Genomic DNA, 18,503 nt, shown 5'->3' on the forward strand with positions numbered 1-18,503 from the left:
GTGTGGATGAGCTGATGTCAACGTTGTGAACCGAGTGCCCCATGGTGGGGTTATTGTATGGGCAGGCATAAACTATGGACAACGAACACAATTGCATTTTATCTATGGCAATTTGAATGCATAGAGATACTGTGAGGAGACCCTGAGGTCCATTGTCGTGCCATTCATCCACAGCCATGTTTCAGCATGATAATGCATTGCCCCATGGTTGCAAGGATCTGTAAACAATTCCTGGAAGCTGAAAATGTCCCCGTTTTTCCATGGTCTGCATACTACCCAGACATGTCACCCATTGAGTATGTTTGGGATGCTCTGGATCGTGTACGACAGCGTGTTCCGGTTCCTGCCAATATCCGGCAACTTTGCACAGCCATTGAAGAGGAGTGGGACAACATTCCACAGGCCCCAATCAAAAGCCTGATCAACTCTATGCGAAGGAGATGTGTCGCGTTGCATGAGGCAAATGGTGGTCACACCAGATACTTTTTGATACACTCCCCTACCTTTTTTTAAGGTATCTGTGACCAACAGATGCATATCTGTATTCCCAGTCATGTGAAATCCATAGATTAGGGCCTAATGAATTTATTTCAATTGAATGATTTCCTTATATGAACTGTAACTCAGTAAAAAAATTGCATGTTGTGTTTATATAGATTTTTTCAGTATAAATAGTTGAACTCTACTGTTACACAGTTGTATTTATTCATCACATTCATACATGACCATGGTTCAATCAGATATAAAATGATACAAGCTATGAATTTAAACTACACACCCTACATTAACACTAACAAACTAGTGCTGTAACAAAAACTACTGACAGTACTAATAAATAGTAATAGTCAATATAATTGTCATTCTAAATATTATAATATAACCTAGTAATTCATATGTATGTTGTCCTCATGCAACAGAGGGATAACAGCAACACTTAAAACCATAGACATGATGTGAATCTTACAGATTACAACTGATTTCATGTTGTGAAAATTCCATTATTCTCTGCTTCAATTCTGCATTCTGACACCAGTGCTTGTTCTCCAAATATTAGAAACATATATCTTCTCGTTCACTTTACCTCCCTCTCTTACAAATTCCCTGACCCGTTATTCCATCTCTCCTTTCCTACACCCTTCTTGTTACTGTCCCTCTTTCTTCCGGATCCAACAGAAGGATTTACTGCCAACCCAGAAACAAGGCAGAATCTTCTCTTTGAGGTCAGTTTTGAACTTGTGTATCAGTCGCACCGCCTTCTCCGCCTCCCCTTCTCCTTCCACGATGAAGAATTTGATGATGCCAGCGGGCTGGTCCAGGTATATGCTCATGGTGTTGCACAAAGGGAGCTTGACCTCCACTTTCTCCCCGTTGTGCCAGACGTGGTAGCAGGAGCCGGCCCAGCCTGCACCCCATGAGCTTTCGTTCTCCCCCAGCCCACATGGCCCATTCTTCCGGCCCATGCTCTCGTACACTGCACCAATCACCACCCAGCCGCCATAGTCCACCTCCCAGTACCCTCTCTGCCCCAACAGACCCTCCTTACACAGCACCTGCACAGAGTAGAGAGTGGATAGTAGAAAGGGTAGATTAGAGATGTTTTAGAGCCAGGCATGCGCTGATGGCATGTCCAAAACGGTGGGCACACTTTAGTTACACAATGGCACTATGATGTGTGCCCTGTAACTGAGGATGGCAGACCAACCTGTGGCGAATGCTCATATCTCTCCGGTCTCATGGGGTATGGACACACCTCCTCTGACATACGCGACACCTTGAGGTTGCTCTCGGATATCCACAGCAGCTTCTGGGCCGTTTTGTCATCCAGGGAGAGGGGGATCCAGTCTGAGGGGAGAAAGAGAAAGGATGAGGTCAAGAGAGAGGAATTGAGTTGAGTGGTTGGATGAATATGGATAAGATGAAAGGGTCGGAAAACATAAGGTCAGATGAGTACTGTGATATTAATGAGATATGTACAATCTCTTGTGTGTAGGCCGTAAAGCGGATATAATGTAAGCCAGGTCATAATTGTGCATTTCAACATTGTATAGGCTGTGGGCAAGCAGGATTTAGCATCAAATGCATTACAGAGAGTGAGGCACAAAGTGATAAAGAGCCAATTACATGGCCTTACATTTCATGAGGTCAGCCCTGGCGGTGGGATCATGAATATTGGGTTCATACACCGGCGGCACCTCTGTTATGAGGAGAGAGAGAGATAAAGTGTGAAATCCATTAACAGTATACTGATGAGATAATCCAGTTTGAATTACACCACCGGTCTAATGTAATTCCTGGGATGCCATTGTTAGTCAGGATTTACAAAGGCTTTTCAGTACTTATACATTCAGTATTACAGAAATCATACCTGCAGGAGCTGCCTGGGATTTTCTTCCTACAGAAAAGAGGCAAAAAATGAATTATCTTTCCCAAATAGAAAATGATCTTGTGTCAGATTGTTGTTATGTATTTATTCACTGTGCATTTGCAGAGGTTGTGCTAGGTGCAGTTTGTAGAGGTTGTGCTAGGTACCGTTTGTAGAGGTTGTGCTAGCTGCAGTTAGTAGAGGTTGTGCTAGTTGCAGTTTGTAGAGGTTGTGATAGTTGCAGTTTGTAGAGGTTGTGCTAGGTGCAGTTTGTAGAGGTTGTGCTAGGTGCAGTTTGTAGAGGTTGTGCTAGGTGCAGTTTGTAGAGGTTGTGCTAGGTACCGTTTGTAGAGGTTGTGCTAGGTACCGTTTGTAGAGGTTGTGCTAGCTGCAGTTAGTAGAGGTTGTGCTAGTTGCAGTTTGTAGAGGTTGTGCTAGGTACCGTTTGTAGAGGTTGTGCTAGCTGCAGTTAGTAGAGGTTGTGCTAGTTGCAGTTTGTAGAGGTTGTGCTAGGTGCAGTTTGTAGAGGTTGTGCTAGGTACCGTTTGTAGAGGTTGTGCTAGGTACCGTTTGTAGAGGTTGTGCTAGTTGCAGTTTGTAGAGGTTGTGCTAGCTGCAGTTTGTAGAGGTTGTGCTAGGTGCAGTTTGTAGAGGTTGTGCTAGCTGCAGTTAGTAGAGGTTGTGCTAGCTGCAGTTTGTAGGGGTTGTGCTAGGTGCAGTTTGTAGAGGTTGTGCTAGGTGCAGTTTGTAGAGGTTGTGCTAGCTGCAGTTTGTAGAGGTTGTGCTAGCTGCAGTTTGTAGAGGTTGTGCTAGGTGCAGTTTGTAGAGGTTGTGCTAGGTGCAGTTTGTAGAGGTTGTGCTAGGTGCAGTTTGTAGAGGTTGTGCTAGGTGCAGTTACTGTCCATGATTACTTCTCTCCCTTCCTTCTCTTCATCTCTCCTTCCCTTGCCTCTATCTCCCTGCTCCTGTCACTCTCTCCCTTCATCCCCCCTCCCTCCCACTATTTACCTTAATGCCGTATATCACTTTGGAGTGTGTATGCTATTCTGAGTCTTTTTTCTTAGCACTGATTAATGTAGTTTACCCATACCAGTCCAGGTTTGGGTTACGGCTTTACATCCGCTAAGGACACACATCACAGCCGCTGACACCAGGGGTCAGGCCGTTATAAGATTACAAGTTGTGTGTGATGGACGTTATTTCACAACACTGAGAGCATATTTGTCTCTGCTGCTGAAGTACTCCGACTGTTGTTTAATCTCTGGTTCTCCCTCCTGTCCATTCATTTGTCATCTCACTTTCTCAGAAAACTGGGTGCTATTGCTGTTTCCACTCGGACTGTCACCGTCCGTCAGTCTCCTTTCGTCTATGGGCGACATTAGCTCAAATTACTTGATTTTCACAGGGTCATCCATCTCGTTTCAGCTCATCGCTCATTCTCACCTATCAGACTTAATCTGTTTTAATTGCCTCAACAAGGTTCACATTAAAGTTCCTTGATATACAGTGGCATGCGAAAGTCTTCACCCCCCTTGGAATTTTTCCTATTTTGTTGCCCTACAACCTGGAATAAAAATAGATTTTTGGGGGGGTTTGTATCATTTGATTTACATAACATGCCTACTACTTTGAAGATGCAAAATATTTTTTATTGTGAAACAAACAAGAAATAACAAAAAAACTGAAAACTTGAGCGTGCGTAACTATTCCCCCCCAAAGTCAATACTTTGTAGAGCCACCTTTTGCAGCAATTACAGCTGCAAGTCTCTTGGGGTATGTCTCTATAAGCTTGGCACATCTAGCCACTGGGATTTTTGCCCATTCTTCAAGGCAAAACTGCTCCAGCTCCTTCAAGTTGGATGGGTTCCGCTGGTGTACAGCAATCTTTAAATCATACCACAGATTCTCAATTGGATTGAGGTTTGGGCTTTGACTAGGCCATTCCAAGACATTTAAATGTTTTCCCTACCACTCAAGTGTTGCTTTAGCAGTATGCTGTCGTGTCTTTGCTATCATTAAATTGAAGGCTTATAGTTTATATCAAAGATTACTGTAATTAGGGATTACGCGATCAACTGATTAATAACGTAACTAATTAACTATGAATTTTGGGAGCACCAGGGAAAGTAGTCAGATTACAAAGTTATAATTTCCCAATATAACCTTTCAGATATTTTCATATCTGATCAATAGTCTTCTGATTAATGATTTATTTATTTTACCTCACGTTAGTCTCATTCCAAACGTCGTAAATTGTTGGTTATCTGCACGAACCCAGTCTTCACTATGAGTCATCCATACATCAATTGTTTTAAATCATTTATTTATTACTAACTAAGTAATTCACAGAAATGCATAAACAAAAAAAACAACAAAAAAAATGATTACATGAAATGATGGGAGAAATATGCCCTAGTGGGCTGAACCGGCATGGCGGCTTGTTAGACAAAGGGAAACTTGGGGTTCGACTAAGACGTCACCACAGAGTTCATAATTATAACAATTGACATGCTAATCCTTTACACATGAACGCTCACTCATTCGGGAACAATTGCAATCAATATATATATATATTTACGCTCAGTGTGTCGTCTTGATCGCTGGAGGTAAGTTAGTTTCTGTTGGAGATTCGTCTGTCTCTGTCTTGGTTATTGTGGATAGTTCAGAGTGACATTCGTTATAGAATGGATGTTTCGGCGGTTGTCTTTCTTCGCGTTCAATGATACCGAATTCCTAGCTGCAGACTAGTAGTCAATATCAAAGATATTGGTCTGCTGATAATTTCTCAAAGTTGGGTTTTATTCGGAATTGCAGAAAGGGGCTGTCCCAGGATGTCTGACCCTAACTGGGCTCAGGGGCAGTCCTTGGATTTAGTTCAAATCAAAAGGGATTTGTATTTTTCTTCATTAAACAGTCCAAAATCATATTACACAATTATACAAACAGTATCATACTCACTCATTCATTTTATACAACAAACAGATGTAAACCTAATATCTGAGGTTATTATACAAACAGCGGTATGGTAATGTAGCCACACAGTATCCCATGAGTTTCCCACATTGTGACAAACGGTCCGGTTAATAGCTGGAATCTTCACCGATCTTTTATACTTTTGCAGGAACATGAAATCTGTTCGTACCTCAAGTTCTGTGAGGTGGAAGAAAACCCTTTGTCCTGAAAGTTTACCCTCTCTCTAATACTGTTTGGCCATGAGGAGATTCTCAGGAATTTATGACGTCTCTCTGTGACCACAGCATGGGTTGAAGGAGGAAAGGGGGAGGCAGGGAGTGGCAGGGAGAGGGGGATGGGCTTTATGTACCTAAACAGGCAACGTCATGACAATGCTTAGGGTCATTGTCCTGCTGAAAGGTGAATCTCCATCCCAATCTCAAATCTCTGGAAGACTGAAACAGGTTTCCCTCAAGAATTTCCCTGTATTTAGCGCCATCCATCATTCCTTCAATTCTGACCAGTTTCCCAGTCCCTGCCGATGAAAAACATCCCCACAGCATGATGCTGCCACCACCATGCTTCACTGTGTTCTTGGGGTGATGAGATGTGTTGGGTTTGCACCAGACATAGCATTTTCCTTGATGGCTAAAAAGCTACATTTTAGTCTCATCTGACCAGAGTACCTTCTTCCATATGTTTAGGGAGTCTCCCACATGCCTTTTGGCGAACACCAAACGTGTTTGCTTATTTTTTTCTTTAAGCAATGGCTTTTTTTCTGGCCACTCTTCCTTAGAGCCCAGCTCTGTGGAGTGCACGGCTTAAAGTGGTCCTATGGACAGATACACCAATCTCCGCTGTGGAGCTTTGCAGCTCCTTCAGGGTTATCTTTGGTATCTTTGTTGCCTCTCTGATTAATGCCCTCCTTGCCTGGTCCATGAGTTTTGGTGGGTGGCCCTCTCTTGGTAGGTTTGTTGTGGTGCCATATTCCTTCCATTTGTTAATAATGGATTTAATGGTGCTCCGTGGGATGTTCAAAGTTTCAGATATTCTTTTATAACCCAACCCTGACCTGTACTTCTCCACAACTTTGTCCCTGACCTATTTGGAGAGCTCCTTGGTGTCCCTTGCTTAGTGGTGTTGCAGACTCTGGGGCCTTTCGGAACAGGTGTATATATTCTTGTTAAAGGAATTTTAATTCCTGTTTATCAACCAATTCAATTAAAACACTCTGCCCATAAATAAGAATTTGTAAGATAATTATCAGCATTAAATGGACAGAAACCAGTCTTAAAATCAATCAATCAATAGCGTTTATTCTCGAGAGTACTGAATCATAGTACAATTTACATCAGGTTATATAATAAAGATGATGTCATAGGTTTTAATGTCCAACCTCCTCTCGGATACAATGGCAATACAGTTCGAGTTCTCATTACTGTCTGCCACCTGTTAAACTATCTACAACCAACCCAAGGTCTTTCCCCTCCCTGGGTAGAGACATCATTCTAGCCTGTCTGAAGATAAACCCATTCTTTCTAAACAAGGAACACATAACATTCAACATTTATGAGTTATAATTCTAAGTCAAATGTATACATATTTTAGTCATTAAACACAAAAATCCCGTAACAATTCTGAGATCATGTGACACTTAGATTGCACACAGGTGGACTTTATTTAATTAAATATGTGACTTCTGAAGGTAATTGGTTGCACCAGATCTTATTTAGGTGCTTCATAGCAAAGGGGGTTTATACATATGCACACACCACTTTTCCGTTTTTTATTTTTTAGAATTTTTTTAAACAAGGTTTTTTTTTTCATTTCACTTCACCAATTTGAACAATCCAAATAAAAATATATTTAAATTACAGGTTGTAATGCAACAAAATAGGAAACGTATTCACCAAGTGGGTGAATACTTTTGCAAGGCACTGTACCTCTTTGACATGCCAGCGGTTGACAGTTTGGTCATCAGGTATATGCTTGATTTGCAGTAAATGTTTTTTATACTTAGATAACTCATTGCGAAATGTCAATGAAACAGTAAAGCGGAAGTTGTTGCAAATGTGGTCCAAAGTTATGCTAAATGTGGCTTTGTTCATGTCATTTTGATTGGTCCAAATATGTATTGTGATACCTTGTGATGGCTTACAATACAAGGGTGTTCTCAGATACTTGAGTCCTGTTCTTCATTTATTTCAAGTTCACTGGGTTTTGTGGACTCTTACTTTTCATCTACCAGTATCTCTCAAGGGACCCATTCACACACAAATCCATGTTATCTGTACCAGGGCTCAGAAGAAGTCAACCATAGGTTTGAAAATGCACTGACTGCGGTAAAAGTTTGTTGACATGTCAAATAAAATAAAATAAAAACTGTAACATGCGCCGAATACAACAGGTATTCGGTAACACCTTACTGTGAAATGCTTAATTACAAGCCCTTAACCAACAATGCAGTTCAAGAAATAGAGTTAAGAAAATATTTACTAAATAAAGTAAAATAATATATAATAATTTGAATTAAAAAGTAACACAAGAAAATGACATAACAATAACGTTGCAATCTATATACAGGGGGTACCAGTACCGAGTCAATGTGGGAGGGTACAGGTTAGTCGAGGTAATTTGTAAAGTGACTGTGCATAGATAATAAACAGCGAGTAGCAACAGTATAAAACAAAGGGAGGGAGTCAATGTAAATAGTCCGGGTAGCCATTTGATTAATTGTTCAGCAGTCTTATGGCTTGGGGGTTGAAGCTGTTAAGGAGCCTTTTGGTCCTAGACATGGCGCTCCGGTACCGCTTGCCGTGCGGTAGCAGAGAGAACAGTCTATGACTTGGGTGACTGGAGTCTTTGACCATTTTTGGGGCCTTCCTCTGAGACCGCTTAGTATATAGGGCCTGGATGTCAGGAAGCTTGGCCCCAGTGATGTACTGGGCCGTACGCACTACCCTCTGTAGTGCCTTACGGTCAGATGCTGAGCAGTTGCCATACCAGGCGGTGATGCAACCCGTCAGGATGCTCTCGATGGTGCAGCTGCAGAACTTTTTGAGGATCTGGGGACCCATGCTAAATCTTTTCATTCTCCTGAGGGGAAAAGGTGTTGTCATGCCCTCTTCACAACTGCCTTGATGTGTTTAGACCATGACCAGGAACTTTAAACTCTCGACCCGCTCCACTTCAGCCCGTCGATGTTAACGGGGGCCTGTTCGGCCCTCCTTTTCCTTTAGTCCACGAGCTCCTTTGTCTTGTTCACGTTGAGGGAGAGGGTGTTGTCCTGGCACCACACTGCCAGGTCTCTGACCCCCTCCCTATAGACTGTCTCATCTTTGGGGGCAGCCCGTAAGGAAGTCCAGGATCCAGTTGCAGAGGGAGGTGTTTAGTCCCAGGGTCCTTAGCTTAGTGATGAGCTTTGTGGGCACTATGGTGTTAAACACTGAGCTGTTGTCAATGAACAGCATTCTCACATAGGTGTCCCTTTTGTCCAGGTGGGAAAGGGCAGTGTGGAGTGCGATTGAGATTGCGTCATCTGTGGATCTGTTGGGGCGGTATGTGAATTGGAGTAGGTCTAGAGTTTCCGACATGATGGTGTTGATGTGTGCCATGACCAGCTTTTCAAAGCACTTCATGGCTACCGACGTGAGTGCTACGGGCGGTAATCATTTAGGCAGGTTACCTTCGCTTTCTTGGGCACAGGGACCATGGTGGTCTGTTTGAAACATGTAGGTATTAGACTCAGTCAGGGAGAGGTTGAAAATGTCAGTGAAGACACTTGCCAGTTGGTCCGCGCATGCTTTGAGTACACGTCCTGGTAATCCGTCTGGCCCCGCGGCTTTGTGAATGTTGACCTGTTTAAAGGTCTTGCTCACATCGGCTACGGAGAGCGTGATCACACAGTCGTCTATAACAGCTGGGGCTCTCATGCATGCTTCAGTGTTGCTTGCCTTCGAAGCGAGCATAAAAGTCCTGTATTAACGCTTTGCCTGTTTGATGGTTCGTCTGAGGGCATAGCGGGATTTGTTATGTGGCTTGATTGAACCATTTTTTGTGGGACAAAGTGTTGGGATTGGTAAGAATTTCGGGCCTTCTTTTTGTAGTGTGGTCATTGAACAGTTTTATGCAGTAATATTGCTGTGATTTGATTGTTTTATACAGTAATAGTGTGGTGATTGGTCAAATTTGCAACCTCTAGTATAATATGCAGAATCGCAGAATTCCAAAATCCTGGAGGGACTGATATGGGTATTTTCTTCTTTACATAACACACACATGCACACATAGGATACCGGTACGCACGTGTACCCCTACACACCCGCCCACGTGAGAACTAGGTACAGAGTGAACGTTTCCATTTCTTTTCTACATCCATTGCGATGCCAACGTGGTCTCAAATGCCCCAAACACGTGTTTGAGGATGTCGCTGGATAGCAAACTTTCAGTGATGGAGGGGATAGCAGAGAGCGTGAGCGATATGTCTTAATTGTTCTTCCTGACAGTCTGCACCATTGCAGGAAGCCAGGGCCTTTGCTAACACCAATGGATTACTTTTTAGAGGACAGGTGGTCAACTGGTCATTGATCACGGTGGCCCTGCCAACACATTACTGGAAGGATTGGCCAGTCTGTCCTTTTAGCCCAGCTCTTTTGCGCAGGACAGTCCATGCTGGCACCTGTCTGAGGGAAACCTAACTCTCCAGCTTTCGCGATGTGTCTGCCCAGTGGCGGAGAGGGAGCCGACAGGATGATGACCATGAGGTAAATGTGAGCTTGTTACAACATCAGTAGAGGCCAAGTGAAACTGGGAGGATGAGCAAAAGAAGAATAAGGCTGAGAACTTCACTATCTTCCTTGCTTGAAGTATGTGTACCAAAGAAGCTGCCACATTACTGTATGCCCAGTTTAGAGGTTATGATGTCTTTCAACAACTTCCCATCGTGGTTGGCTGAACTCTGATCCGCTGGTCTTTCCAATCAAGCTTCCATGTTTGTGACTTACACTCCACTGCATGTGTCCTGAAGACTGAACAGCTGTACACTGCCCAAAAGAGATTAAAATTACTTTAACAGAAAGGTATGCATATGATGTATACTGTGCTGAACAACAAGTAGAAGTAATGATCAGGGAAGGTTTGGCAAGAGAGAAAGGGAGAAGGACATCTGATCTCGGGAGTCGGGATGTGGGCAGTAGGAAGGAAAGGGTTTGATGACAGGTCACTTAATCCGTCATCCCTCCCCATACTCTCCCGGAATCCTCCCTTTATAGGTACAGAGCGATGAGAGAGGGAGGGACACAGAGAAAAATAGCAAGAGTCGACTAACAGGATAACCAAGGATAGTTAGTAGATGGCAAAAGTAAGACATTGATGGAGGGTGTCACCAAAGGATTCAGGAGAATCATTGCGAGGGTAGAGAGATTTAAATATACATTTTAAAGCAGGGATGGGCAATTGGCGGCTCCTCAAAAAAATGTAATAAGCCCTACTGACACTGATAGTCACTCAATTAGCCCATGTCAGCAAAACATATGTATATTGGCAAATTAGTCTAGCGGCCAGCTAGCTACTTAGTAATCACGGTCGAATTATCGGCTGTGGGGCCCCCATTGATTTTGTTAGTAAGTGATTTTGTTAGTCAGTCTCACTCAGACATTTCTCTCCACCCTATGGAAAAATGTATAGAATTGCAGGAAATTCAAACAGCCAATGGCTGTCAAACAGACAATTTTGTCTCTCCGCCCCATGGCAAAATGAGTACAATTACATGAAATTAGTTAAAATTGCTAAATCGTCTCTCTGCCACATGGTAAAATGTGTAGAATTGCAGAAAACTTGCTTTAAAACGTCAAAATTTTCTCTACGCCCCGTGTCAAAATGTGTGGAATTGCACGAACTTAACTCTAAAACGCTGTCAATAGGGGGGCTGCTAAACTGTTTTGCTAGCACAGTAATGTGATGGAGCATTTGACAGGCAATCTTGCTATTTGAAAAGTGTCTGATCCTCATTTGAAGAGAATGTTTCACAGGCAGTATACAGTGCATTCGGAAAGTATTCAGACCCCTTGACTTTTTCCACATTTTGTTACATTACAGCCTTATTCTAAAATGGATTAAATAGTTTTTTCCCTCATCAATCTACACACAATACCCCATAACGACAAAGAAAAACAGTTTTTTTGAAATTTTTGCAAAAAGGGAAAGGGTATGAATACTTTCTGACATCCAGAAAACATCCAGAGTCACCATGGAGTGAGACATCACCCTGGCTGGTTATTATGAGCGGGGCCCGGTGGGGGGATATGAGTGGGCTCTGGCTCCCCTGTGGAGGATAAGCCCAGCCAGATACCCTGCTGCTCTCAGTGGGGTCACCAGCAAAGCCCTGGACAGATTGACAGATGGATAAACAGATACTCAGAGAGATTGATGAGTTGACACAGAGATAGAGACATTTAAAGAAAGAGAAAATGGGTGGATGAATGTTCAGGTACATAGAGACAGTGGCAGAAAATGACAAACAACTACCTCAGGTCAAACATACGGGTCAAATGCATTGGAATCCATTGAACCATAAATCTAATTGCGAAATCATGGGATTGAATTGGCAGGGGAAGGATTGGAATGGAAGTCCAACAGTATTGGGGACAGCATTTGAATAGATTTCTTCTGTTCTTGGAAAAGTTTGTCCATTTAACCAACATTTGTCAATTTCTAGAGATGTTTTTGAAGATGAGTATTATGTTTATTCACAGTAGCAACGACATTCAGGACATATGATGGGTGTGCTGCGGATGGACAGAAGCTAATCGGAGAATGAAATGAAGACTCCTCCCTGGTAATTGGAGGAAAGCCAGTCGGCCATGTTGAGGACATCTGTAGATGCCTTTCAGAGGCCAGGACGATGACCCCTCTGGTAGAAAAGAAGCTGCTTATGTTGGAAGTGCTCGTCGGTGGTCTGCGCGACCCCCCTGGATGAGATGGAGCTCTCTGCCCGGATCGGGTTCGGGAACAGCGGGATCTCCACTGATAGGGAGATCACGAGATGTGACGGAGAGAGGTAAAGGGGGCTGGCCAAAGCTCAGACCCATCCCTTTGCCCTCTGTTATGAAGTGTCTAAAAAAACCTTGCTGTGTTCCATGCCGATGATGAAATGGAGATGGATGGAAAAAGAATGGACAGAAAGATGTACAAACCAACAGGAGGATACATGACAGCATTCTTGAAGAAAAAGAAGGAGAAAGTCATTGGGAGGTTCTCAACATGAGATGAAATGTGATGGGCTCCAATTAGAGGTCTTCACTGGTCTAAAAAGTTGGACCAGGACCAGAATGGACCCAAGGACAACTCGACCTAGACCCAACCCGTACCCTAATTGGTCCGAGTGACAAAAAAAATCTGTTTATCAGCCAAGTTGTTCTTCTGGTTAACAAATAGGTCTTTACAGTATATGTTGGCTAGGCCTTCTATAAGTCAATAAATTCTCCTTATTAGCATAAAATAAATATGCTAGAGGCTATGCAGAGCCGTGGCTGGGTCCAATCAAACAGGACCCAACCCGGACCTGAGGGACAAGTTAGAATTTCAGACCCGAACCCGATCAGGCCCTGGTCCGAAATCGGGTATATCGGGTCCAGGTGGACCCGTGAAGACCTAGCTCCCATTGACTTTGTAATAATCAATGTTTAGTAGTACATTGTCACGAAAAGCAATGCAACTGTCTAAATTTAAATCTGGCAATCTGAAGAAATATAATTCTTCATGAGTCAGAACTGAAGCAATCAGATATGAACCTCAGCAGTCAGATTTTCACAGAATCAAACAGCCATGAATAAAACTTAGTGTTTCACAGCCAGGTACTTGAGTTACTGTCCATGACTTCACACTTCATTACCATGGGAGCCAGAGGATGGCAGTGATAGGGAGTGAGAAGGGAGTGATGGGACATTGAGGCCACACTGGGCTGGGTCTGGATACATGTGAAGGATCCATGGCAGGGTTGGATGGACAGAGGGATATATGGAGAAGCACAGAGTGGAAACTGGAGAGGGAGAAAGAGGATGAGAAATATAGAAAAAAAGTGGACGGAATCTATGGAAGCATTCAGAGAGGTTAGTTTCATGGAACAAAGTGACAGACAGATGAGGTGTGAGACCTGACATGGCCAACGGGCCAGTGAGGCTGTGTGAGAGCTGACTGCTGAAAGAATGGATTTGATCCGGTGGGAACATTGTGGTCTGGAGAGGCGATGTCAGAAGAGGGGGAAACAGTTTGATGAGCTGATTGATGAGATGGGGGAGAGATTTGGCAGCAAGACAGGCGGAGAGAGGTACTTGGCAAAGTGGGCCTGTCAAAGGAACATGATAGAGCTTGTAACTGGTGGCCAATAAACAACATGTTATCGTCATCATACATTCATAATAAACACCCAGTGATGAGCACTCTCTCTCTCTCTCTCTCTCTCTCTCTCTCTCTCTCTCTCTCTCTCTCTCTCTCTCTCTCTCTCTCTCTGTCTGTCTGTCTGTCTGTCTGTCTGTCTGTCTGTCTGTCTGTCTGTCTGTCTGTCTGTCTGTCTGTCTGTCTGTCTGTCTGTCTGTCTGTCTGTCTGTCTGTCTGTCTGTCTGTCTGTCTGTCTGTCTGTTAGATTAAATCCTTTTAGAGCAAGCCAAATAATTTCATGTTTTAAAAGTTATCCTAGATCAGGATTCATTGTTTGAATGTAAGATGCCAATCATTTGAGAAATCTAATCGCAAATCTCTCTCTCTCTCTCTCTCTCTCTCTCTCTCTCTCTCTCTCTCTCTCTCTCTCTCTCTCTCTCTCTCTCTCTCTCTCTCTCTCTCTCTCCTCTCTCCTCTCTCCTCTCTCCTCTCTCCTCTCTCTCCTCTCTCTCCTCTCTCTCCTTAGCTAGCCTTATAATAAAGTCCATATGCCAAAACAGTAGTTAACACTTAAGTATTATAAAAAATTACCCAATGGTAATGAAATTATTTCCTATTTATTATTTAGTTGAGTTACTGACAAACTACAATGAATCATTTGAGACATAACAATACATGACATGTCAATAAAGTAAAACTGATTCATTATTTGCCTGGTGTTTGATCAAGTAAAACCATTTATAACACAACAAAACGCAAAACATGTATTCATGAGAATGTGAATATTAATTATTGAATGCTAATTTCTGAAAATGTGAAATATATATAAAAAATTGTCATTTCTAAAATGTATTGGGAAATCCAATAAAATGTTATATTAATGTAATACTGATAATGATTATTACATTTGCTTTAAAAATCTGATCAACTGAGGAGGAGAGGGTTTTGGTCCGCTTTCAATTACATAATGTATTGACACATGCAAGCTCACGGAGTAGATCATGAACCCTTACCTGCATTCTTTGGCACAGGCATGATTTCGTTACTGCTTGGAGCGTAGTTTGGCAATGGCATGGTACCCTATGGTCTTCAGCAGAGATAGTGGCTGATCCTCTCTCCATGAACACTTTTATTTCCTCAGGGAGAATGGGGAGGGGGTGACGGGTCAGGACAGGAGGTGCCTAGGTTGGGAGATGAGGGGTGTCTGGTGAAGGTTAGTTGGATGTAAGGGGTTACCGAAGGGTTGGTCCTGTCATCTGAAACTTGTGCAACCCTAGTGAACCTTTCTAGAGCGCAAAAAACACAAGCAAACACACACTGTACAGTATGTCACAAACACTATACTCCGCTTACATACAGTACCAGTCAAAAGTTTGGACACACCTACTCATTGAAGGGTTATTCTTAATTTGTTATATTTTCTACATTGTAGAATAATAGTGAAGACATCAAAACTATGAAATAACACATATGGAATCATGTAGTAACCAAAAAAATCCAAATATATTTTAGATTTTAGACTCTTCAAAGTAGCCACCCTTTGCCTTGATGACAGCTTTGCACACTCTTGGCATTTTCTCAACCAGCTTCACTTGGAATGCTTTTCCAACAGTCTTTAAGGAGTTCCCACATATGCTGAGCACTTGTTGGCTGCTATTCCTTCACTCTACGGTCCAACTCATCCCAAACCATCCCAATTGGGTGGAGGTCGGGTGATTGTGGAGGCCAGGTCATCTGATGCAGCCCTCCATCACTCTCCTTCTTGGTCAAATGGCCATTACACAGCCTGGAGGGGTGTTTTGGGTCATTGTCCTGTGGAAAAACAAATGATAGTCCCACTAAGCCCAAACCAGATGGGATGGCGTATCGCTGCAGAATGCTGTGGTAGCCATGCTGGTTAAGTGTGCCTTGAATTCTAAATAAATCACAGACAATGTCAACATTAAAGCACCCCCACACCATCACACCTCCTCCTCCATGCTTCACTGTGGGAACCACACGTGGATATCATCTGTTCAACTACTCTGCGTCTCACAAAGACACAGCAGCTGAAACTCATCAGACCAAAGGACAGATTTCCACCGGTCTAATGTCCATTGCTCGTGTTTCTTGGCCCAAGCAAGTCTCTTCTTATTATTGGTGTCCTTTAGTCGTGGTTTCTTTGCAGCAATTCGACCACGAAGGCCTGATTCACGTAGTCTCCTCTGAACAGTTGATGTTGAGATGTGTCTGTTACTTGAACTCTTTGAAGCATTTATTTGGGCTGCAATCTGAGGCTGGTAACTCTAATGAACTTATCCTCTGCAGCAGAGGTAACTCTGGATCTTCCTTTCCTGTGGCGGTTCTCATGAGAGACAGTTTAATTATAGCGCTTGATGGTTTTTGCGATTGCACTTGAAGAAACTTTCAAAGTTCTTGAAATTCTCCGGATTGACTGACTTTCATGTCTTAAAGTAATGATGGACTGTCATTTCTCTTTGCTTATTTGAGCTGTTCTTGCCATAATATGGACTCTGTCTTTTACCAAATAGAGCTATCTTCTGTTTACCACCCCTACCTTGTCACAACACAACTGATTGGCTCAAATGCATTAAGAAAGAAATTCCACAAATTCACTTTTAACAAGGCACACCTGTGAATTGAAATGCATTCCAGGTGAATACCTCATGTAGCTGGTTGAGAGAATGCCAAGAGTGTGCAAAGCTGTCATCAAGGCAAAGGGTGGCTACATTGAATAATTTCAAATCTCAAATACATTTTGATTTTTTTAACACTTTTTTGGTTACCACATGATTATGTGTTATTTCATATGTTATTTCATAGTTTTGATGTCTTCACTATTATTCTACAATGTAGAAAATAGTTTAAAAAAAACAAAAAACAACCTTGAATGAGTAGGTGTTCTAAAAGTTTTGACCGGTAGTGTATATTTGTGAAATTTGTTTTGATTTTGAATGGATCAATATCATGGACCTCTCTCTCGAAACTGTGGTTCATTTTCATGCCAGCCAGGTAGGCTAATCTCCTGTTGTAAAGATAAGCAATGTGTTTAATATTAGGAAAGTTGAGAAAAAAATATAGTAGGCCTAGCCTATAGAAAGGTGATGGAATATTGTGAATGTGTAGTGTGGAGCTAAATGCGGAGCTATTGAATGACGATTGCATTGCCCTTGCAGATACTGTATGATTCTTGGGCTGAGGGCTTGTGTTGAAGTGTTCTAGCTTGTAATGTCAAAAGCCATGCTGTCGGCATCCTCAGATACTGCCTGGGAAGGTGCACCTTACCTGCCTCCAAATCATTTCAAACAGGAGGATTTCTGTATTTCTGTAACAAAATAACTTCCTGACAGGACACAGTGTTTCATTGGGTCACTGTGTTCGGGGACATCTAGCTATTAGAAGAGGCATTTTAATGAAGTGTAAGTGCCTGCTTCGTGCTGGCCACCAGAAGACCAGATATGTTGAGTATGTGGTATGCTAATAAACATCAGCATTCAACACCCACAGCGCTGTCAGTGTGCGGACTTAAAGAGTATTACACGAAGATGTTTCAGTACTCCCAGGGTTGCTATGCATCATTATTATATAGACTAATACCACCACGGTATATTCCATACAGGAACATGTCCACTCACTGAGTTATCTGATAGCTAGTGTTTTATTCCATTTGTTACGAGTTATGATAATGGTATAGTGGTATGGTGAAATGACTAAAATAATGACGCACTACGCTTACTGTACCATATAGATTTACAAGCATAATTGTATGTGGGACTGTAATGCTTTATATGCCCTTGCGATCATTTCCCTTTTTTGACGCCCTGTTTAGGAGCCTGTTACCAGCTGATTGAAAAGCCAGGTGCTTTCCTCCTCTCACGTTTCTCATGGTGGCTGTTTTTCTACGTGTGCTTTTGGGTCAGTACGAACTTCGCAACCTTTCCAGCAACTTGGAAGGTGACTCTGCTTACACTGGCAACCCAGGACCTGCAAATGCAATGAAGCTCGTACGTGAACTTTACCAAGCTTGTTAATGCTGAATTTAAGCAATGGCTAATACACTTCTTGTAAAAATGATTACATAGTTTGCTACATGTACTAATGTAATGTATAAGAATTGTTGTTCATGACTTATAACGTGATAACGTGTTCTCATAAATACACGGAGGCGGTTTTCGCGGCATAGGTTAAGCCTAGTCCTGGAATAAAAAGCACTTTCAATGGAGATTCACTGTCTGGGAAACCGCCCCATGGTGTACCATGTATACATGAGTTACAAACAGTTTACTAAGTAGGCCCTCGAAGGAATAGGACTTGGTATCCTACATTGTGCTTACAGAGCAGGGGTACAGACAAGGTAAACATTAACCAGTATTAAAGATATTAAAGATGTTTGCACTAAATATGTTTTCCCTATAGCTGCGCCAGAGCAACACAAACCCCATAATACTCCTTAATCACAGGATATCCCAAACCGGGGGTCCCTGCCCACGCACGGTGTCACGTGTCATTGTTGGTTTCTTAGCGACAGGGAACCCAGAGATTTATGTGGCACCACCGGCATGCAGGCGGCAGCCCAATTGGTCTGTAAGATTTCTCTTACTCTCTTCACCCTTCACTCACTCTATCCTCTACCTTCTTTCTCACCCTTTAATTTCTTATCCTTCGATTTGTCTGTTATCCCCTGTTAAAGGAATTTAATTCCTATATGTTCATCAACCAATTCAATTAAAACACTCTGTCCATCTCTAAGAATTTGTAAGATTCTTATTTGCATAAAATGGACAGAAACCAGTCTCAAAATCAATCAATCAAT

General features: G+C 42.5%; 1 protein-coding gene across 1 annotated transcript; it reads right to left on the minus strand.

The window, feature by feature from the left end:
- Positions 1-688: 688 nt before the first annotated feature.
- On the minus strand, positions 689-3,741 carry LOC120034024 (tripartite motif-containing protein 16-like). Its single transcript, XM_038980417.1, has 4 exons — positions 3,708-3,741; positions 2,132-2,194; positions 1,703-1,842; positions 689-1,550 (listed from the first exon to the last, which is right to left on the minus strand). The coding sequence occupies exons 1-4, from the start codon at positions 3,739-3,741 to the stop codon at positions 1,143-1,145; spliced, it is 645 nt and encodes a 214-aa protein (XP_038836345.1). The 3' UTR covers positions 689-1,142.
- Positions 3,742-18,503: the final 14,762 nt, after the last annotated feature.

The sequence above is a fragment of the Salvelinus namaycush genome, chromosome 41 (assembly GCF_016432855.1).
Source record: "Salvelinus namaycush isolate Seneca chromosome 41, SaNama_1.0, whole genome shotgun sequence".
NCBI classification, from domain to species: Eukaryota; Metazoa; Chordata; class Actinopteri; order Salmoniformes; family Salmonidae; genus Salvelinus; species Salvelinus namaycush.